Source organism: Culex pipiens, chromosome 2, assembly GCF_016801865.2.
Source record: "Culex pipiens pallens isolate TS chromosome 2, TS_CPP_V2, whole genome shotgun sequence".
Lineage (NCBI taxonomy): Eukaryota > Metazoa > Arthropoda > Insecta > Diptera > Culicidae > Culex > Culex pipiens.
This window is the reverse complement of record NC_068938.1, coordinates 216,070,942-216,095,622: the sequence shown is the minus strand read 5'-3', so window position 1 is coordinate 216,095,622 and position 24,681 is coordinate 216,070,942. Positions and strand designations below refer to the sequence as shown.

Sequence of the window (24,681 nt, the reverse complement as noted above, 5' to 3'; positions counted from 1 at the left end):
ACCTTCGGCAGTTTTTCGACCGTCCTGTGATAATGACGATCATCGTGATTTGGTTAAAAAATTTGAGATTTTTTAATTGCTCGACTGTCGTATAGCTTTATGACTTTTTTTAATTAAGGTAAAGTGTGTCACTTGATTACACCATGAGCTAAAATTTTCCCCTGTTTCCAAAAATTCTTACAAAACATTAAAATAATCAACCTAGTTATGACGACAGTTCAAAGAAAACTCAAGAAGAGTGTTCCTTTGCAAATTAGCCAACAAGCGACTAATACGGGTGCAAGTGTAAACAAATAAATACACAAATACGGATGGGGCGCGTACGATCGGCAACCGGTCAGCGAAACAAACAAAACCATGCAAAAACAGAAAGCAAAAACGACACTCGAAAGCCACGAGTTTGTGGAAGAAGAAAACAACAACAACAGCACCACAGAAGGTAGAGAGGAGAAGTTGTCTACTACAGACAGTTTACAACAAACAACCTGTTTGTGTTGCGATTTCTGCGACGCAGGATGATCCTTGAGATGATTCACGTAGCAGGCCGCGATCCTTCTCGAAGGAGGCACACTGCGATTGAGGTTAGATCAACTCGCGAGGATCGTGCGTCTCCACAGTTGAACGACGACGCATGGCATACTTCGTCACGAGATCGTCGAAGATTGCGAAGCTTTTCCTTAGCCCATAAAGAAAACGGTAACTGATCCTGAATCGATCTTCGAGGGTGACGACAAAGGCGAACTCGCGAAACACCACAAGAAACGCAGAGGTTCTGGGGTTTCTGATAGGTCGACAGACGACGACGACGACGACGATGGCTTAAGGCCTGCCCAACGAGTCGTGCGGTGAAGCCAGACCAGTTGGGTTTTAAATTTCGTACCGATCGGTTCGGTTTGGACGGTCGTGGTCGTTGGATTTTGTGAGACTTTTTTTGGAAGCTGAGCTGTTATCGGGAACTGGAGTGGTTCTGTTGGCCTGTTTTATGTTGTGACTGATTTTTGTTTTTGTGGACGTGCCCTGATTAGTTCGGTTATTTTTTTTGTCTGATCGTGTGTGGTTAAGCTGCTCGCTTTGTGCTGATTAGAGGCAGCTAGCTTGGTGATCAACCGTGCGGATCGGCCGTTGCTTGCTTCAAGTTTTGGTTGGGCAAAAAATCTTAAATGGTGCCTAGAAGTTTGCGATCTAGATAGGTAGGTTAAAGAGTTGAACTGTTATCGTCATTGGAACCAAAATTAAACGATCCGGGAGGTCGTTGGACTGGTTTAACTCAGAAATGAACTGTTCAATGGTATAATCACGATAAAATATGCCGTAAAAAATGAATTGAATTGTAAAATGGTTGAATTGTATGGAAATTCTCTGTTCAAAAAAAAAAATCAAACCATCCCCGGGTCTTTTGTGGTCTCTATTGCAAGTTTCTGCTCGAACCTAGGAGTCCGAAGGCTTGAATGGGGAGAGCACCCAAACCTCTTTCTACTCCAAAGAACCTTCCACCCCAGTGTTTGAACTGACGACCTTTGGATTGCGAGTCCAACCGCCGCTAGCGATTCCACCGGAGTAGGCTTGGTTTGGTGTGTTGTTTGTACTTATGGCATGGAGACGACTCCTACACCTGGAATGACTTAACGGCCTAACAACCAACGCCGGGACCGACATTTTACTTCCTCATCCGATGGAAGGTTGCAGCAGATGGGAATCGAACCCAGTTTCTTACGTTTACCTAAAGAATCGAATCAGGGGGTATCTCTTAAGATTTTTTTTCTTTTTTCCAGCAACTGCATATATTAACGAAAACGAGCCCAAACATGCTAAATATGATTTTCAATGCAGAAAAAAATATTTTGCAATGTTTTCAGTTGATAAGACTACTATTTCCTACGTAATATTAATGTTTTTTTTTTTTGAAAAAATATTTTGCTCATCCCTTGATTTTTTGGACCAATTTTGAAGGGGAGGAGAGGGGACGGGTCGACATTAAAAATGAAAATGAAAAATATTTGTGATTTCGCCCAATTAGTGCGTCTATTCCGGAAATTTCAAGGACAAAATTCCCGGGATTTTTCCAAACCCGGGAATTTTTATATTTTGTCCCGGGAATTCCAGAAATTGAAAAAAAAAATGGTCTGAAAATTCAGATTTTGTTGAGGAAATAGATGAATAGTTAAATACATAGAAATTGATAAATAAAATAGAAATATTCAGCATATCGTCGCCATCGTGCTAACTTGTCGTACGTGCATTTTGGGCAAAATTGAGTTAAGAACGTCATTTTGTGCAGCTCACAATGCCTCACCTTTTTATCTTCACAGATCCCCAAATTTCGATTTCAATCCTGAGATTTCCAACAAAACCGAAAAAACTCCGTGCATTTTTGTCACTTTACATATGAAAGTAGTTTCAATCTTGTCGTGCTATCTTGTCACTCCATGAAAATTGATGTAAGTGCGACAAAAGGCCAAAGGGATTTCAGGCCAGGAAAGTCAGGATGCGTTTGTCGCACGTACAAGCTAGACTACCGTAAACATTTGTAATTATTACTCGGGACTCCAGCAACCAACTTCAACCAAACTTTGGGACAATGCACAGAATGGTCAGCCAAACAAAACGTGTTTGTTATTGTTTACATTGCGTTCTCTCGTTTTAGAATATTCAAGGTCAAACATTAAAACGCGTTTTTCTCGGAACGTCGAAATGGCGGGGCGACAGGATAGCACGACGACATCGATATATAAGCATTAATTTGGCTTTTTGTCAAATTTCTAAATTAAAAAAAAAATTGTTGATGGATCCGCAAAATGACTTTAGATAATTTCTATTCAATTTTATATATTTCGCACAGACTATGTACATTCATGATTTTAAATTAAAAACATTATAACATTTTGAATTATTTTTCATCAAACATCTTTTCCAAATTTGGACAAATGTATTGAATTAAGACATATGTTTTAGTGATTATTAAAAATTAAAAAAAATATATCTATAAATTGTTCAATTTGAATCACATTGAATTCAAGTTTTCATAAATTAATGTATTACTAACTTTTCACAACAGCATTCCTGTAATCATAATCTTATGGTGTCAGCATTTGAAAATATCCCCTCCCTCATCGATTTTCATCAATTCCGAAAACTTTAAATTCAATTAAGTTATTATTTTTTAGAATAAAAAACTATTTTAATGAAATTCGCAAAGTAGCTAATTGAAAAACGCTTCCTTATATTTTTATGTAAAAAAATATGTATCATGCAAATAAATTTAAAGATTATCTTTTATTTAGGCTTTTTAAAATTGTATTTAATTTTGTTGTCACTTGGCTCTGGGAAAGGTCGTGGGAGAGGCAGATTTTGTATATTTTTTTTAAATTCCAGCCTGATTTTAAAAAAATTTGAGCAAATATTATTACAAAATGCTTTATACTCTATAAGAGTTTTGCTACTGTCAAAAAATTTCAACACATCAATAAATTGAATATATGTTCCAAATTTCAGACAAGACCAAAATTGGAAATAAATTTTACATGGTTTTATTTTATTTTTCGGTTTTGGAATATTTCTTACCACGTTTCTAAAGAAGCCACGAGCAATTTTTTACATATTTATTCATTGGATCTTTATTTAAGTTAAAGTCATGTTAATAAAATTAAAAAAAAAAAACAACATTGGACCTTTACAAGAACTCTAGAATTCTTGGTTATGTTTAGTACCGTAAACCGGGGTGACTGTGATAGGATTTCAATTTGGATTTGAAATATTTTCCAACAGGTAAGGGTTTTCTCAAGATTAGTATTTTTAAAACATGTACTGGGGTAGGCCACACAAAGTCCGTGCACTATTTTGGAAAAAAAGTTGTTTCAATAGTGTTTAGGAAAATATTTACGTAAAAAAATCTCAGTTTAAATTCCGGGGTGATAGTCATAGCTTTTCTTGTTAAAATCACATTGAAGATGTTCAAACTTTATTTGTACGTTAAATGTACCACCACTAAAGTAGCTGATATAGTTTTTAAGAAAAAAAAAATATTTATGTTAAGTTTATAAGCTTTTTTACAAAATACATTTGAATTTTAGGTAAAGTTGCTCAAAGGTCGGAATTTTGCCTGAAATTTGTTAAAACTAGTTTTGTTTATAAAATTATCGATTTATATTGCATTTTATATTGAATTCGAAGCACGAATCACAAGTTTTCACATTTTACATGAAATTTGTTCAACTGAAATTGCCTATAAATTTTGAGATTTTTATAAATTGTGTTTCAAAAACACATACTTATTTAACCTTCTCCTAGTGGAAAATTGTCCAAAGAATCCGAAAATGCATTCCGTTTTCCGATTCAAAATCATGTTCATTGAGAAAATCATGACACTTTCCGAAGTTTGAAATAATGTCTTTCATATTTTTTTCTTTGTTAGGCCGTTGCAAATATTTGTTTATGTTAAGTTTATGTTGGCCTGAATAATCAGGGGGCAAAACAATATTTTTTCGAAAAACTTCAAAATTTCAAAGAAAATTAAAGTTAAATCAACTGAAAACCAGTTAAAATGCATTTCCCGCGTTTACAATCATATTTAGCATGTTTGAACTCCTATGAAAACATGTTAAATTTTCATGAAATACCAATGTACAAAACCGTCGAAACCTCGATATTTTCAAAACTAATGATTGGAAAGCAACTGTACGCCTGTAAAATGCATTTTAAAAAAAATTTTCCATCCAAATGTTGAAACCACGGCTAGTAATTTCAATTTACTTTGGTCAGAGCCGAGGGACATAAACTTCAAAAAATATTTGCGACGGCCTTATTGTTAACTAACCTGTTAAAATTTTCAAAATTTTATGAAAAGTTCTTCTTGAGGTACTTTGAACACTTCTCTACCACGGTCAGTATGGTTCTAAACCATTCCTTACGTATTTTAATTGTTCTCTTCATTTTTCGGAAAAATCGCAAACCTATCAAAGTCACCTCGTTTTACGATAATTCGAGTAAGCCAATTTCCTAATGAGCTTGAAATTTATATTTGATGGATGGTCAACACAAACTATTGTGATTGTAATTTTCATAATTTGTTTATCAACAAAAACTGTGAAAATCACTCCCAATTACAATTATCAACAAAAGTTAATGCACCAGAACCTCAACAATTGACAATGCTTTCGGCTTATTAAACTTGAACCTAAACCACCAAAATGTTCATTTTTCCTTACCCCTTCCAACCATCCGAGTTCCCGCAGCCAGTTCTCGACCTCGATTCGACCGCGAAAAAAGGAGGTTCACCAGAGCCTACTATTCCAATTTCGCGACAGAGCCACTTTGATTCGAGTCTCGTGACCAGCAGCGCCATATTTTGCAACCATGATCATGACATTCGCTCAGGGTCTGGGCGCTCTCTGCCTACCTGATGTCTATTGTAAAAGATATCGGATAGTTTCGCGAATTTAGCGCGAAATCTAGATAGATTCGTGGCCCAGAAACAGGTTTTCGCTCCTCGATTATCGGCTTGATGGGGTGTGAAGATTGGGCTACACCAAAATAAGCTTATAATGCTGGATTTGTTTACGAAGGAAAAAGGAACGCGCAGAGGTTAGGGAGGTTCTAAGGAATTTTAAGATATATGAGATCGGTTTAACTGACGTGGAACGAGTTTGGCATGGCAAAAGAAAAAAAACAGATGGAATGTTCTCGAAATTTATTGCCAACATGCGGGTCAAACAGGTTGAAGATTGTTGGCAAAGGAGGGGGTCAATCACTGCAAGGGGTTTTCGCGATTGACCATCACAAGATAAAACACGCAAATAAGATGGATTACATTTTACGACTGAATGGTTTTTTGGGTTGCAATGTTAGGGTGAATGACTGAGAAAATTTTACAAAAATACAAAAGACCAATTCTTGGGTAAACCACCCTAAGGACGATCACTTTTTCTCAGGGATCAAAGTCTCGTGATCGGCCCAAACTGGTTTCAACCGTAAACATTCGGTACTGACCGGAATGACTGGAGAGGAGTTGCGGATAATCTGTGGCCGCAGGTTTTTGCGCGCTTGTTAATGCAAAATTATTTTGGATTTAGATTGGGCTCCCCGTGGGAGGATGGGAAGGGTATGAGGTCTTCCTTTCTTCCATCATAAGTGGCCAAGTGACGTAAGTGAAGGCGCGTGATGCCTTCTGAGTGGATTGATTGGAAATGACGAGGGGGTTTAAGCAGCTTAGCGTCATCATATTCAAGGTCTTTCGTAGAATTGTTTATTTTATGCTAAAGTTATTATGGTATTAATATATTTTAAAAAGTTTAATAAATCATCGGTATGATATTGGTATTCAATACCAATCATGTGTTAGTGATGCTACTTGAGATTTTAAATAAAAATTCATAAAATTAATTCCACCTTTACAATAATAATTATTTTCTAATTCACCTTCCCGAAGCGTCATTGACCCCGTTGCACTGCATTTTCACGATAGTTCACACTTCGCCACTCTCCTCTGTTTAAGTGCTGATGACTAAACTAGTTTGTTCTGGATTAAAGCGTGTACACTATTGAAACCGTTCTTGAGGCAGCTTCTTCCGGCAGAGTGCATCGAATTACCCTCAGTCGTCGTATAAGCTCTCCCTTGCTGTTTCCCATTGCCAACAGCTTTTGCTTCCGACATATCCGTTTGGCGCGTGTGCGTTTCGCTTTTTGTTCCAAGTTCCAACGGACAATGTATTTTAAGCTTCTAACGAGTATATTATCTCTCTCTCCCGGAATAACATACTCTCTATTTATAAAGGTAAGCGCCACTGACTGCCGGCGGCGGTGAGAGTGAATTATGGTTGGATCTTCGGAAGAAAAGGGGTTACATTGTTGGGATTTGTGCACTTTGTTGTTAAAAAAAAGGTTTTTAATTAAGGTTTAGTTTTTTCTTTCTTTTTATGTCCTTAGATATTTTAATATGAGTTGGGGATTTATAAAGGATCAATCACCAGCACAATTAATTTTCGAGATATTTTATAATAAGTTGAAACATATTTTATAATAAGTTGAAACATCAATTTATAATAAGTTGAAATATCAATAATATTTAACATCTGGGTTTACTATTAAAACAAATGCATTCCCATCTGGTGTGAGCTTAGACAAGCACAAAGAAATGTGTTTTATCTTTGCACAGTTTATCAACAGTTTAAGTCCATTGAAACTTATCATCATGATAAGTTTGAAAAAGTCTTTATTTTATAATAATTCATTTGAAAAATTTTCACTGCAACATAGTTGAGTCTCTTTTCTTCTTCAAAAATTATAATATTTTCAAGCAACTCACTTCAACCTTTTCGAGCATTTTTCACTAATCTTTTTCGGTTCTAAGAGGTTGATACTCGAAAATTTTTAACAAAACATTGTATTCTATATAGTTTTTAGCAAATACGTACTGGTATACAGTCCAGACTTGATCCCGAAGCCTTGATTATCCGAAGTTCGATTATTCCAAGGTTTTTATGGGACTTCAGTTAATCTAATTATGTTCGATAAAAAATTCTCGTATTTTTTTCATTTTTAGTTTTTAAAATCAAATTCGAGCTCTGCGAACCCATTTAAGTCAAATTTGAATAGTTGATTGCCTATTAAATTACAAAATGCATTTTTCAATCTTTCATCACCACCATTTTGGCCGCCATCTTAAATTACGTTCACGCAAAGCCGAGATATTTACATTTTAGAGAACAGTAAGTGACTTTTTTGATTAATTAGGTAGCAAAAAAAAAAGTATTATTTTGATAAAAAAATTAATTTTCAAGCAACAAAAAAAGAATTTTAATCGATTGTAAACAATTTTTAATACATTTTAAAACTTAATTTTTTGAACATTTAATTGGATCACAGATCGGAAAATCAAATCACGGAGAATTTTTCTTTTTTTTTTCGTTGTCTTATTTTTTATTGTTGAGCTACTCTAAAATTACTGTATACATTTTTGATTTTTCAATAGAATAAAAATAGCAAAAAAAATATATTTTTAATATTCACAATTATTAAATTATTTTCCCTAGAAACAACAAAAACATACTTCTTTTTAGAGTGAGTTAAAGGTGCTCATCAATAATTTAGAACAAACGAGTATTTTTAGCTGTTTCAAATATTTGTTTTTCAAAATTTCATTGGATTGTCATACGTTTATTATATTTTTTGATTTTGTTTTCCTCAGGTACTTTCAGGCCTTCTCTGAAACCTCCATTGCTGTTTTTCATAACTTTTCAGTCATTTTTTAAATTTATGGCGTTTTTTTCACATTTTATGATATAAACTTAGACCATTTGTTTTTAAGTCGCAACATGGTGTGTTTGTCACAATCTGAGGCAACATTAAACTTCCTCCGTACTTTATTTGACAAAAAAGGTGGGAACGTTAGTAATATGGACAAAATTGACTCAGACATTTTTTTCAAGCATTTGCAAATTCACATGGATCAAGCAAATTCATCAAATCAAACATTTTCAAAATTTGCAAGTTCCTATGATTTTCGATAATTAAAAAAATCGTTCAATTGTGCCTGTAGGAGGAACGACAAACAATAGTAACCTTTACTAACAAATTTCAGCTAAGTTTTAGGCCGATGCAAAATTTTTTAAAAGTTTTTGTCCCTCGGCTCTGGCCGGAGTCGAGGGGAGGGGGGCAAAAAAATAAAAAAAATATAAATATTAAAATAACATAGTTTCAACATTTGCATGGAAAAAGTGTTTTAAAATGTATTTTACACTAGTTCAATTGTTTTGCAATGAAATTTTTCAAAAAATGTAAAATTTGACGAAAACAAAAATTTTAGCGAAAAAAAAAACTTTAGCGATAGTAGACATCGAAAATTTTCAAAAATTCATAAGATTTTTAAATCAACCCAAACATGCTAAAAATGATTCTAAACGCAGGGAAATTCATTTTAAATTGATTTTAACTAATTTCACTTAAATTTTCATAAAAATATTGAAGTTTTTTGAAAAAATATTTTTTTTGCCCCCTGATTTTTCGGGCCAACATTGAAAAAAAAACTTTAAATAAAATTTGTACCAGCCTTATTGAAATCGGTTGTTTTCAGTTGAAAATCGATAATGTTTTATCATGTTCGGCAAAGAAAAATGATTTTTAGCAAGCGAAAAACTGTAATTTGCAATTTCAAAGCTTTAAAATTAAATATTAACTCTCTATAACCTAACCGCGCCTCTAGACGGCCTTTGAATTTTTGATCTGTAAAAAGCATTAGAAAGAAGAACTCTTAAAATTTTAGAAAATTTTATGGTTGGAAGTTTAACTTGTTTTATGGGATTTTACGAATGTTCATTTCTTTAGGAGTTAACTTAGGCTGTTTTTTTTAAACTAACATTTCCTATATTTTCAATAATAAGCAGTATGCAGTAATTTTTGTAGTGTCTCATACTATGCCTCTACGCATTTTTTTACAATTTTACTGATAATGGTGCCATTTATAGCAGATAATGTTAAAAACACGCAAAAATTTAAAAAAAAGTGGCTGTAAAATAATGAAAAAAAAAACGACATGCAGAATGTAATTATATTAGGTGGTAGAACAGGCCAAATACTACCAAAAACAAACTTAAACTAAACAAGATAAATGCAAATTAAAATACCAAAAATAAAACAAGAAAAACATAAAATAAGAGTGTTATAGAACAAAAGTAGCTCAAAATGATCTCCTAAACACGGGAAAAATAAACATTTTCGAAAAAAAAATGGGCAGCAAAGCGTTAAGCCTTATTTTCAAATTCTGTAAACATTTTTTTCTCAAATTGCTTGTAGGGGAAAGTGGGGCAAGTGTAACAAGCTAAGGAAATGCTCGTTATAACCCATTAAAAACGTTAAAAAATCTGTCGGATTTATTGGAATCATCTTATTCCAGGTCTTGACTGAGATTTTGAAAGAACAAGTTTTTTGAAAATTCTGTTTTTTAATGTAAAAAAATATTTTTTTTTTGATTTATTTATACGTTTTTTTATACGTTCTACTCAACTAGTGGGGCAAGACGAACAATGCATGAAAAAACATGCTAATTTACTAACAATTGAACTATTATCACTTAGATACATCAGATTAGGATGTATTTGAAACGTTTCTTTCATTTTTAGATTGAAAAATAATATTTTACTAAAAATTTGACCGTTTTTACGAAAAAAATTTACTTAGATGATAAATACTAAATTTTCATGATATTATTATATCGTGTATGGACAATTTATTAAACAACTGATTATCAGTTTTTAAGAACTTTTATGTATTTTTTTTCACAATAAAATATGTTGCTGAAGTAATTCGCATTTTTTCCATACTAAAAATCCACCTCTACAAAAAAACCAAAACATAAATCATACTTTATAATACGTGCAAGTCATTGGTAGGGACACTAATGATCTAGGAAAAATAGCATTTTGATAAAATGAGCCTTAAAACAAACCCTTAGCCTTATTTTGTACTTTCCAAATATTATAAGAAAACAAAGGTTTTGAAAAAAACTTCATTAAATCTTATGCCCCGTGGCGTTTACGTCGTTTTGGCGGTTATGTGGTAGTAGAATCAGCTAATTGCATTGCTAGCAAAAGTTCCTCATACTGGAAATAATCAAAATTGTAAAAATTACGGCCGTACGAGCGATTGTTCATCTTGCCCCATATGGTCGTCTTGCTCCATGGGTGCACCTTCCCCTACTGTAGAATGTTTGCAAAATATCTATGAATTTTATATTATATTATTTTTTTCAAGTTTAACGTCTTTTTCTGAGCTGTCGTCCACAAATTCTATATTTGTAAAATCCTAAAAATGCTGTTCGTGAAACGCAGAAATAAACATTTTATAATGTATTCTTTATAGTTTCCAATGAATTGTGTATGTTTTTGCAATACTTTTTTTTAAATACGGTTTTATGCCAAACTATTTAAGGAACTCTGGTTACTAAAAATCTATGAGATTGATGTGTTTATTTTTAATCTGATGATAATTTTTTAAAGGATTTTTCAAGGAATTTTGAACAAAAGACACCTATAATTTTAGCAAGGTTTTGGGACTGGTTGGTTTGTTACGCAAATATTTCTAATTAATCATAAAATGGACGTAAATTTTAAAATGATGTGATAAGATTTTTTTGTTTCTTTCGAATAGCCAAGAAAATATATAAAGAAAAAACATTTTATTCTGTGAAGAAATTTTGTGAAGACAAATTATTCATGAAATTCTCAATTATATTATTTACTTGACATGTAGCCTCTTAACCAAATGCAATTCCTTACGATCTCTTATCACAACTGGCTTGTTTTAATGAACAAATTTGCATAGAGAAATCCTCAAAAAACTGCACTTCCCATGTAAACGTTGTTGTTGATGAGACATTCATAGCTATTTTTGCTCTTCCCTCTCTCTTTACCTTTCAGCTAATAAACCTCCCACGAACGACGATACCAACTAAGCTCACCGCCTACTGCGATCGCGCATTAAAACTCCCCACCGGAAGTAACGCGATCGCGCAGTCTCTCCTCGGCCGTCGCTCGAAACGGACCTCAAATGAGCAAAAAGGGACACTTTGATCCGCGGTTCAACATCGGCGGCGGAGTGGCCGGAGGTGGTGGCGGCGGTGGAAACGCCGGGGACGGTTTAACGAACCGTGGCTTCTACCAGGACCTCACGGACGATGGCGGCCGGTCGCTGGATGCGACCGACTCGGCGGAGAAGCTGCCTCAGCTGACCGTGGCCAGACCACACTACCAGCAGGAGGAGCTGAACAACGAGATGAACTACCGGAAGCCAAAGACGCGGATGTGCCAGGCGGTGCTGGCCGGCGTGAAATCGTTCAGTGCCCGAAGGTGCCTCGGCAATGTTCTGCCGATCTTCAACTGGCTGTCGGAGTACTCCTGGGAGCGGGACTTCCTGGCCGATCTGATCAGCGGTTGTACGGTGGCCGTGATGCACATCCCCCAGGGCATGGGGTACGCCCTGTTGGCTAATGTCCCCCCGATCGTGGGAATCTACATGGCGTTCTTCCCGGTGCTGATCTACTTTCTGCTCGGGACTTCGCGCCACAACTCGATGGGCACGTTTGCGGTGATCTCGATCATGGTCGGCAAGTCGGTGCTGACGCATTCGACGGCCGGGGCGGCACTGAAGATGGCCGAGTCGGGGGTTGGGAATGGGACTGATGTGGTGGGTGGTGGAGTTACGGTGGCAGATGTTACCTTGCCTGGGCGGGGGCCGATCGAGGTGGCAGCGGCGGTGTGCTTCATTGTGGGAGCGATGCAGGTGAGTAACTCCACTAGGCTAGTGGCTGTTTTGTGAATGAGAGGGCTTTGTGAAGAACTGGTGAAGAATGAGATCGATTGATCAGTTTTGAGAGAAAGAAAATCGACGAGTGAGCGATATGTTGTGTTAATTTGTTGGGTGTGTAGAAAATTGGAGATTGCTTCATTGATATATTTAGTTCGAATTATCTCTGAAAAACCTTCAAACATAAAAATAGAAAAAATATCAATTTAAAATAAATTATAACGGACAAAACTGTTATCTTAATTGGGACTTGTTCGTGAAATATTATATTTAACAAATTTTGGCATTTGCTGACTTCTGCCCTATTTGCGAAGTATTTTAATTTAATTCTAAAAATATAAAACGTATAATCATTGTCCTATATTCATAACAGTATAGAGATCGTCCAATGTTAAAATTTCTATTAAAAGGTCAAAAGTTTTCCTTTTGTCTTAGATGTGAACAAACTAAGATTCAAAAAATGGGACGTTTCGCCGATCAGACATGGCACCGAAAGCCATTTTTGCCTAAAAATTCAAGGGTTTTTTTTCAGTTTTGGGATGAAAAAATACAACATCAATAATGCAGTTTGAATCTTGTTTTCACATTATTCTAAATCAAAGAACATTACTTGTTGAAATGAAAACCAAAATCCATCAGTTTTATTTTGCGATGCCAATTATTTGGCCAATAGTTGCTATTTTTTTCTCTAAAAATCAGGTCTGTTCGAATCAACAAAATCTTAGAGTAATTCTCTGAAACATCGCAATTTTTCAGCTCGCAATATCTTGGAAACTGTTGGTTCGTTTTTCATTGTAAAAAAATATGAATCTTAACTGTCGAAATTTAAGAATCAAGATTATTGATATTGCAATTCTTTACAAGTTTTTGCACAGAATTTTTGGCGTAGAAGCGTTGGATTTTTTTTCATTGATTAATTTAAATCTTTGCAAATTTTTGGTAGTAGCATAACTGTAATATTGTTAAAATGCAATTTGTCATATTTTTTCTCCAAAGTTTAAAAATTTGTATATTTTTTTTGAAGCAAATATTATAAATAAAAAAACACCCATGTGAGATTTTTACGTAGAAAGTTTTGTTTCACCTTCCTGATTAAGAATATGTTTGGTTCAAAATATTCTATCGGTGGTTTTTCCCATATAAAAGGCGCATGGTGGCTCAAACAAATTTTAATTATTTTTTTAATAGGCCTTGTTATATGTCGTATTTCTTTTGCATTTCTTTTGCCTTTACTATGCATAAACTTTGAAAAAAGATTTTTCTACTAAAAAAAACAATTTTCAATTAGCATGTCTCCATTAGTATGAAAAAACATTTTTTTTTTCTGAAAAACGCAATTTTCACCGATAGAATATTTTGAATCGAACATATTTTTAATCAGGAAGGTGAATACAACTTTCTACGTATAAATCTCCCATGAGTGTTTTTGATTTATAATATTCTGCTTCTTCCATACCGTGTCGAGCTTGCCCAAAGCCGTAGAACTTTGTTAGTTCTTTGTAATATTTTTTGAGGGGTTGATTTTCTTTTTTATAGTTATTTTTTAGTGCCATATCAACAGATGTTTTTTTTTTTTAAATTTCGCTTCAAAAAGCATATTATTTGAAAACTGTGTACTTGAAAAAAATGTGTAAAGTCATACTCGATTGCAAAATTGGATTTTGCATATTTTTTTAAGTGACATTTCTTATAATGTCTCCTGTAACGAATTTTGCAAAATTCTAAAATCTAGCGCGAAATATGCATTTTTTAGGCCCCTTGATTTAAAAAAAAAATCGTTTGTTGAGAATCAACTTTTTAGTATACAAATTCAAATAAAATAACTTAGATTTTTTTTCCGTGTCTCTATTTCGATCAAAAATCAATTCGGAATATACTGATTTTCGAATATTCACATGTCTATCTTGTATGGAAACACTAATGATGCAAATGGCTTTTTTGACATAAGGATTGCATGAACAAAGTTTTCTTTTCAAATAAAATAACACTTAGAATAGTTGATTTGCAAAAACGAAGAGAATTATATAAATGAAAATTAAATTTTAAGAGTCAAGAAACTGGTATAACCAAAGGAATGCACCAATTCAATTCAGCAATACATTGAAAAGAAATGTTTTAAAATGTTGCTGTGTTCATTATTTTTGCACGGAAATTGTTATGCTCAAAAGATTGCAAAATCGCAAAGAATTTAATAAAAAATATCTCTATAAATAATTTAAATAACTGCTACTGTTCAACAGAATGCCAAAACTACTAAAAATAATAATTTTAAGCTCACAAAATAAATTTTTTTTCTTAAATAATTCATAAACTCATAGAAAATATTTAGTTCGGAAAAGTTCACTACAGAACTCATTTGAATTTTGTACAGTGCAAGCTGTTTAAACAGCACGAGCCGTATGATTTTTAGCCGAAAGTCTTTTTTGCTTTAAAAAAATCATGGGAAAAGTTTGTATTTATTTTTACTTTACTATTCTCTAATTTTGTTTTCCCTTTGGCAAAAAAATAAAAAAAAATATAATATTGAAATAACAAACCATATAGTTTCAACATTTGCATGGAAAAGTGTTTTAAAATGCACTAGTTCAGTTGTTTTGCAATCATTAGTTTTCAAAAAATGTAAAAATTGACGAAAACAAAAATATTTGCAAAAAAAAAGTTAGCGATAATAAACACCGAAAATTTTCAAAAATTCACCGGATTTTTAAATCAACCAAAACATGCTAAAAATTGTTCTTAACGCAGAAGCATGCATTTTAAATTGATTTCAGCTGATTGTACTTAAATCTTCTTTGAAATTTTGAAGTTTAAAAAAAATTGCCCCCTGGTTTTTTGGGCCAACTTTGAAGAGGGCAAAAACTTTAAATAAAATTTGTACCAGCCTTATAAAAAAACCTCATCATCCATCCATCCAATTTGAAATATTAAACCAAATATTCTTACCCAGCTCCTGATGTACGTCTGCCGGCTGGGCGTCGTCTCGTTCCTGCTCTCGGACACGCTCGTGTCGGGCTTCACCACCGGAGCGGCCATCCACGTGCTCACGTCACAGATAAAAGATCTGCTCGGCCTGTCGCTGCCGCCCATCACCGGCAACTTTAAGATCGTCAACGTGAGTTTGCCAGCTACTCTTCCCACTAATCCTTGGTCAACCAACAACTCCCGGTCTTTTTCAGACGTACATCGCCATATTCTCGGATATTGCCCGCGTCAACTACTCGGCGATCCTCATATCAACCGTTACAATTGTGTTGATAGTGATAAATAATGAGTTCCTCAAGGTAAGCAACTTCGCCTCTTTTTTTTTGCCTAGATTTGCACCAGTTACCATAAATGTAGCGGCGTGAGGGTAATTGACTTGTTTTGTTCTTCAACGCGAGCCCTCATTACATGCCGTTAAAAAGTGAGGTTATTAAACGCCTCAAGAAACTTTATCAGTGTGGTTTTTTTGTTTTTGCTAGCTCGTGTTTACCTTACAGTAGGCTGGTCAGAGAAATCAGTTCAGTTTGACGGCGAGATTTCCCTTCACGAGAGTGTCATCCAAGCCTACTTGATCCAAACCAAAAAAATTAACGGAAACTTTTCCCTTTTCCTTGTAGCCAAAGGTTGCCAAACGGAGCGCCATTCCGATTCCGATCGAGCTGATTGCGGTCATCAGTGGGACGCTGCTGTCGCAATACCTGGGCCTGAACGAGCATTATGCCATCAAGACGATCGGCCACATTCCGACCGGCTTCCCGGGTGAGTGTTTGTTGGATTTGGGTTGAACTTGGCTGGGGCTCGATTTGCATAATTTGTGGATGATTTGAATTAGTACTAATTTATTTAGGGGTTTCGTGGGCTAATTTGGGAGATACGGGACGATCTAACCTTGATCTCATAAATAATATTTTGAATTTTAAAAAAATATCTGTTCCCTATAACTTTGATGAATAGAAAAATGTTTTTTTTTTTAAATTTCATGAGCATGAGCATGAGCATGAGCATGAGCATGGTTGACTGCCAATGAGCTGCTACTCCGTTATTGACAGATCAGCTGAAGTTAAACAATGAATCAAAAATGATCAGTGGGAGCCAACCATCCGTTCACTGTTTAACCTCTGAAGATCCCTACTTTATTAGTCAATACCGGCGCCCTCCCAAGAAGCCTGCAGTTCAACGAAAGGGAGGAATGTTAGTCCGATAGTTGAAGTTGCAGACTCATCAAGCACACAGTTTTTCGCTATATACTTGTTGATACCGCTTGAGACCGTTGAATCCACAGCATCTCCTTCAAGCATCACGTGATTATTTTTTTTTTGTTGGGTTAATAGGATAAGGTATTGGCTTTTCAATGCCTCCCGAGCTACGACGCTATGGGGAGGACTTTCATAACAGACCCGTCGGCGAGCCTTCCGAGCAACGATGCTATGGGAAGGTCTTTTTGGTTAACACACAAAGTCACTCACACACAATTATTTCACTCCACTATTAATTAATCCAAAATGTCAGTGCGTCTTTCGATCATTATATAGAAATGGCTTTTTCACCATTAAAAATAAAACCTTATTCAAAACATTATACACAATTTACCCGACGCCGTGCCTTCCGATCAACGATGATATAGGAAGGGCTTTGAAAATCACAAAACAATTAATTAAGATCTCAAAAAAAAAAAATCACAAAAAAACACCAATTACTCAACGAAAATTACGCTCAAGACACAAAAAATTCAGTAAGTCATGCTATTATTCGATCACCACAATCACTCACCCCTAACGTACAGCGACACAAAAGCACACAACAAAAATTAACCTGCATAATCACGATTTCGCGTCCCCACTTCCAGCGCACCAATGATGCTATTATTCGATTAGCACAATCACTCATCCGATACGAATAGCGACACAAAAGCACACAACAAAAATTAACCTGCATAATCACGATTTCGCGTCCCCACTTCCAGCGCACCAATGATGCTATTATTCGATTAGCACAATCACTCATCCGATACGAACAGCGACACAAAAGCACACCAAAAATTAACCTGAATAATCACGACTTCGCGTCCCCACTTCCAGCGCACCAATGATGCTATTATTCGATTAGCACAATCACTCATCCGATACGAATAGCGACACAAAAGCACACAACAAAAATTAACCTGCATAATCACGATTTCGCGTCCCCACTTCCAGCGCACCAATGATGTTATTATTCGATTAGCACAATCACTCATCCGATACGAATAGCGACACAAAAGCACACACAAAAATTAACCTGAATAATCACGATTTCGCGTCCCCACTTCCAGCGCACCAATGATGTTATTATTCGATTAGCACAATCACTCATCCGATACGAACAGCGACACAAAAGCACACCAAAAATTAACCTGAATAATCACGACTTCGCGTCCCCACTTCCAGCGCACCAATGATGCTATTATTCGATTAGCACAATCACTCATCCGATACGAATAGCGACACAAAAGCACACAACAAAAATTAACCTGAATAATCACGACTTCGCGTCCCCACTTCCAGCGCACCAATGATGCTATTATTCGATTAGCACAATCACTCATCCCATACGAACAGCGACACAAAAGCACACCAAAAATTAACCTGCATAATCACGATTTCGCGTCCCCACTTCCAGCGCACCAATGATGCTATTATTCGATTAGCACAATCACTCATCCGATACGAATAGCGACACAAAAGCACACAACAAAAATTAACCTGAATAATCACGACTTCGCGTCCCCACTTCCAGCGCACCAATGATGCTATTATTCGATTAGCACAATCACTCATCCGATACGAATAGCGACACAAAAGCACACAACAAAAATTAACCTGAATAATCACGACTTCGCGTCCCCACTTCCAGCGCACCAATGATGCTATTATTCGATTAGCACAATCACTCATACCATACGAACAGCGACACAAAAGCACACCAAAAATTAACCTGCATAATCACGATTTCGCGTCCCCACTTCCAGCGCACCAATGATGTTATTATTCGATTAGCACAATCACTCATCCGATACGAACAGCGACACAAAAGCACACCAAAAATTAACCTGAATAATCACGACTTCGCGTCCCCACTTCCAGCGCACCAATGATGCTATTATTCGATTAGCACAATCACTCATCCGATACGAATAGCGACACAAAAGCACACAACAAAAATTAACCTGAATAATCACGACTTCGCGTCCCCACTTCCAGCGCACCAATGATGCTATTATTCGATTAGCACAATCACTCATCCGATACGAATAGCGACACAAAAGCACACCAAAAATTAACCTGCATAATCACGATTTCGCGTCCCCACTTCCAGCGCACCAATGATGTTATTATTCGATTAGCACAATCACTCATCCGATACGAACAGCGACACAAAAGCACACCAAAAATTAACCTGAATAATCACGACTTCGCGTCCCCACTTCCAGCGCACCAATGATGCTATTATTCGATTAGCACAATCACTCATCCGATACGAACAGCGACACAAAAGCACACCAAAAATTAACCTGAATAATCACGACTTCGCGTCCCCACTTCCAGCGCACCAATGATGCTATTATTCGATTAGCACAATCACTCATCCGATACGAATAGCGACACAAAAGCACACAACAAAAATTAACCTGAATAATCACGACTTCGCGTCCCCACTTCCAGCGCACCAATGATGCTATTATTCGATTAGCACAATCACTCATCCGATACGAACAGCGACACAAAAGCACACCAAAAATTAACCTGCATAATCACGATTTCGCGTCCCCACTTCCAGCGCACCAATGATGCTATTATTCGATTAGCACAATCACTCATCCGATACGAACAGCGACACAAAAGCACACCAAAAATTAACCTGAATAATCACGACTTCGCGTCCCCACTTCCAGCGCACCAATGATGCTATTATTCGATTAGCACAATCACTCATCCGATACGAATAGCGACACAAAAGCACACAACAAAAATTAACCTGAATAATCACGACTTCGCGTCCCCACTTCCAGCGCACCAATGATGCTATTATTCGATTAGCACAATCACTCATCCGATACGAATAGCGACACAAAAGCACACCAAAAATTAACCTGCATAATCACGATTTCGCGTCCCCACTTCCAGCGCACCAATGATGTTATTATTCGATTAGCACAATCACTCATCCGATACGAACAGCGACACAAAAGCACACCAAAAATTAACCTGAATAATCACGACTTCGCGTCCCCACTTCCAGCGCACCAATGATGCTATTATTCGATTAGCACAATCACTCATCCGATACGAACAGCGACACAAAAGCACACCAAAAATTAACCTGAATAATCACGACTTCGCGTCCCCACTTCCAGCGCACCAATGATGCTATTATTCGATTAGCACAATCACTCATCCGATACGAATAGCGACACAAAAGCACACAACAAAAATTAACCTGAATAATCACGACTTCGCGTCCCCACTTCCAGCGCACCAATGATGCTATTATTCGATTAGCACAATCACTCATCCGATACGAATAGCGACACAAAAGCACACAACAAAAATTAACCTGAATAATCACGACTTCGCGTCCCCACTTCCAGCGCACCAATGATGCTATTATTCGATTAGCACAATCACTCATCCCATACGAACAGCGACACAAAAGCACACCAAAAATTAACCTGAATAATCACGATTTCGCGTCCCCACTTCCAGCGCACCAATGATGCTATTATTCGATTAGCACAATCACTCATCCGATACGAATAGCGACACAAAAGCACACAACAAAAATTAACCTGCATAATCACGATTTCGCGTCCCCACTTCCAGCGCACCAATGATGTTATTATTCGATTAGCACAATCACTCATCCGATACGAACAGCGACACAAAAGCACACCAAAAATTAACCTGAATAATCACGACTTCGCGTCCCCACTTCCAGCGCACCAATGATGCTATTATTCGATTAGCACAATCACTCATCCGATACGAATAGCGACACAAAAGCACACAACAAAAATTAACCTGAATAATCACGACTTCGCGTCCCCACTTCCAGCGCACCAATGATGCTATTATTCGATTAGCACAATCACTCATCCGATACGAATAGCGACACAAAAGCACACAACAAAAATTAACCTGCATAATCACGATTTCGCGTCCCCACTTCCAGCGCACCAATGATGCTATTATTCGATTAGCACAATCACTCATCCGATACGAATAGCGACACAAAAGCACACAACAAAAATTAACCTGCATAATCACGATTTCGCGTCCCCACTTCCAGCGCACCAATGATGCTATTATTCGATTAGCACAATCACTCATCCGATACGAACAGCGACACAAAAGCACACCAAAAATTAACCTGAATAATCACGACTTCGCGTCCCCACTTCCAGCGCACCAATGATGCTATTATTCGATTAGCACAATCACTCATCCGATACGAATAGCGACACAAAAGCACACAACAAAAATTAACCTGAATAATCACGACTTCGCGTCCCCACTTCCAGCGCACCAATGATGCTATTATTCGATTAGCACAATCACTCATCCGATACGAATAGCGACACAAAAGCACACAACAAAAATTAACCTGCATAATCACGATTTCGCGTCCCCACTTCCAGCGCACCAATGATGCTATTATTCGATTAGCACAATCACTCATCCGATACGAATAGCGACACAAAAGCACACAACAAAAATTAACCTGAATAATCACGACTTCGCGTCCCCACTTCCAGCGCACCAATGATGCTATTATTCGATTAGCACAATCACTCATCCGATACGAATAGCGACACAAAAGCACACAACAAAAATTAACCTGCATAATCACGATTTCGCGTCCCCACTTCCAGCGCACCAATGATGCTATTATTCGATTAGCACAATCACTCATCCGATACGAACAGCGACACAAAAGCACACCAAAAATTAACCTGAATAATCACGACTTCGCGTCCCCACTTCCAGCGCACCAATGATGCTATTATTCGATTAGCACAATCACTCATCCGATACGAATAGCGACACAAAAGCACACAACAAAAATTAACCTGAATAATCACGACTTCGCGTCCCCACTTCCAGCGCACCAATGATGCTATTATTCGATTAGCACAATCACTCATCCGATACGAATAGCGACACAAAAGCACACAACAAAAATTAACCTGAATAATCACGACTTCGCGTCCCCACTTCCAGCGCACCAATGATGCTATTATTCGATTAGCACAATCACTCATCCGATACGAATAGCGACACAAAAGCACACAACAAAAATTAACCTGAATAATCACGACTTCGCGTCCCCACTTCCAGCGCACCAATGATGCTATTATTCGATTAGCACAATCACTCATCCGATACGAATAGCGACACAAAAGCACACAACAAAAATTAACCTGCATAATCACGATTTCGCGTCCCCACTTCCAGCGCACCAATGATGTTATTATTCGATTAGCACAATCACTCATCCGATACGAACAGCGACACAAAAGCACACCAAAAATTAACCTGAATAATCACGACTTCGCGTCCCCACTTCCAGCGCACCAATGATGCTATTATTCGATTAGCACAATCACTCATCCGATACGAATAGCGACACAAAAGCACACAACAAAAATTAACCTGAATAATCACGACTTCGCGTCCCCACTTCCAGCGCACCAATGATGCTATTATTCGATTAGCACAATCACTCATCCGATACGAATAGCGACACAAAAGCACACAACAAAAATTAACCTGAATAATCACGACTTCGCGTCCCCACTTCCAGCGCACCAATGATGCTATTATTCGATTAGCACAATCACTCATCCGATACGAATAGCGACACAAAAGCACACAACAAAAATTAACCTGCATAATCACGATTTCGCGTCCCCACTTCCAGCGCACCAATGATGTTATTATTCGATTAGCACAATCACTCATCCGATACGAACAGCGACACAAAAGCACACCAAAAATTAACCTGAATAATCACGACTTCGCGTCCCCACTTCCAGCGCACCAATGATGCTATTATTCGATTAGCACAATCACTCATCCGATACGAATAGCGACACAAAAGCACACAACAAAAATTAACCTGAATAATCACGACTTCGCGTCCCCACTTCCAGCGCACCAATGATGCTATTATTCGATTAGCACAATCACTCATCCGATACGAATAGCGACACAAAAGCACACAACAAAAATTAACCTGAATAATCACGACTTCGCGTCCCCACTTCCAGCGCACCAATGATGCTATTATTCGATTAGCACAATCACTCATCCCATACGAACAGCGACACAAAAGCACACCAAAAATTAACCTGCATAATCACGATTTCGCGTCCCCACTTCCAGCGCACCAATGATGCTATTATTCGATTAGCACAATCACTCATCCGATACGAATAGCGACACAAAAGCACACAACAAAAATTAACCTGAATAATCACGACTTCGCGTCCCCACTTCCAGCGCACCAATGATGCTATTATTCGATTAGCACAATCACTCATCCGATACGAATAGCGACACAAAAGCACACAACAAAAATTAACCTGAATAATCACGACTTCGCGTCCCCACTTCCAGCGCACCAATGATGCTATTATTCGATTAGCACAATCACTCATCCCATACGAACAGCGACACAAAAGCACACCAAAAATTAACCTGCATAATCACGATTTCGCGTCCCCACTTCCAGCGCACCAATGATGTTATTATTCGATTAGCACAATCACTCATCCGATACGAACAGCGACACAAAAGCACACCAAAAATTAACCTGAATAATCACGACTTCGCGTCCCCACTTCCAGCGCACCAATCTGTTTTTTTTTTTTTTTTTTTTTTTTTTTTTTTTTAAATTTCATATTAAAAATTCGTGAATAATAATATTGTTTCTCTCTCTCTCCCCCCCCCCTTTCCAGCGCCCTCCCTCCCGGACCTGGCCCTGTTCCGTGTCCTACTGCTCGACTGCTTCACGATCGCGATGGTCGCGTACGCCGTGTCCGTCTCGATGGGTCTGATCTTCGCCCAGAAGCAAAACTACGAGATCGACTTCAACCAGGAACTGCTGGCGATGGGTGCCAGCAACGTGTTTGGATCGTTCTTTTCGTGCATGCCCTTCTCGGCGTCGCTTTCCCGCTCGATGATCCAGTTCACCGTTGGAGGGAAGACGCAGATTGCTTCGGTTATTTCGTGCGGAATTTTGGCCGTTGTGTTGCTGTGGGTTGGACCGTTTTTTGAACCACTGCCGAGGTGTGTTTTAGCGGGGATCATCGTGGTGTCGCTGAAGGGACTGCTGATGCAGGTGACTCAATTTGTGGACTTTTGGCGGTTGAGCTGCGTGGACGCGCTCGTTTGGATGGTGACCTTCCTGACGGTGGTGCTGGTCGCGATCGACATCGGACTGCTGGTGGGGATCGCGTTGAGTGTGATCTTCATCTTCCTTAAGGGCATGAAACCGTACACGTGCCTCATGGAGAACGTCCCCAACACGGACCTGTACCTGGATGTGAAACGCTACAAGGGCACGATCGATATCGCCGGCGTCAAGATCTTCCACTTTTGCGGAAGTCTAAACTTTGCGACCCGCGCCGGCTTCAAGTCCAGCCTCTGCCAGCTGCTGAACATCAACCTGACCGAGGAGATCAAGCAGCTCAACAGCGGAGACTACAAACGTCAGCAGAACCTGCTTCGCTGCCTGGTTCTGGATTTCACCGCGGTCAGTTACATCGACACCTCGGCCGTTTCCTCGCTGAAGTCGCTGATCAACGAGTTCGATAAGCTGTCGATCAAGATCCTCGTCGCCGGGGCGCCCTGTCCGGTGTACGAGATGATGCTCAAGTGTAAGCTGGTGGGCCCGGCCGTTGAGCGGGAGTACTGCAAGGTTTTTCCCACGGTGCACGATGCTGTGCACTGGGGCAAGGAGTGCATCGCGCAGGACTCCGGCCGGATTAGTGTCGTGGGGTTGGAGGGCGGCGTTGTGTGAGCAGCAGTTTTGTGTTGTTCGTTTGGGAGAGTGTTGTTGTAATTTTAAGGATTAAGTATTAGAGGAAGCTTTGTCAGAATTAAAATGAAGAGAGATACTTAAGTTAGGTAGGATTGTGATAAGCTATTAAATAAAGTTGAACAATACATTACTTGAAAATCTTTATTTGATTCCATTGCGCGTTAACCTAAGTTTGTGTTTTTAAAATACACGTATTTATTTATTCATGAGCCAAATCGCAGTCTCTGCTGTTTTATTTCTTAACCTTTAAAGCAACATGTAAGTAGGGGGGAGTATAATATAATAAAATTACTACAAATAGTTTTTTGGTAAGTCTTTTACCGT

The 24,681-nt window shown here is 37.7% G+C and overlaps 1 protein-coding gene across 1 annotated transcript; it reads left to right on the top strand.

Moving 5' to 3' along the window:
- The first annotated feature begins 864 nt into the window (after positions 1-864).
- LOC120429777 (solute carrier family 26 member 10-like) lies at positions 865-24,487 on the top strand. The gene is made up of 6 exons (XM_039594837.2): positions 865-1,190; positions 11,409-12,270; positions 15,242-15,406; positions 15,471-15,575; positions 15,894-16,035; positions 23,273-24,487. The coding sequence occupies exons 2-6, from the start codon at positions 11,539-11,541 to the stop codon at positions 24,334-24,336; spliced, it is 2,208 nt and encodes a 735-aa protein (XP_039450771.1). The 5' UTR covers positions 865-1,190; positions 11,409-11,538; the 3' UTR covers positions 24,337-24,487.
- Positions 24,488-24,681: the final 194 nt, after the last annotated feature.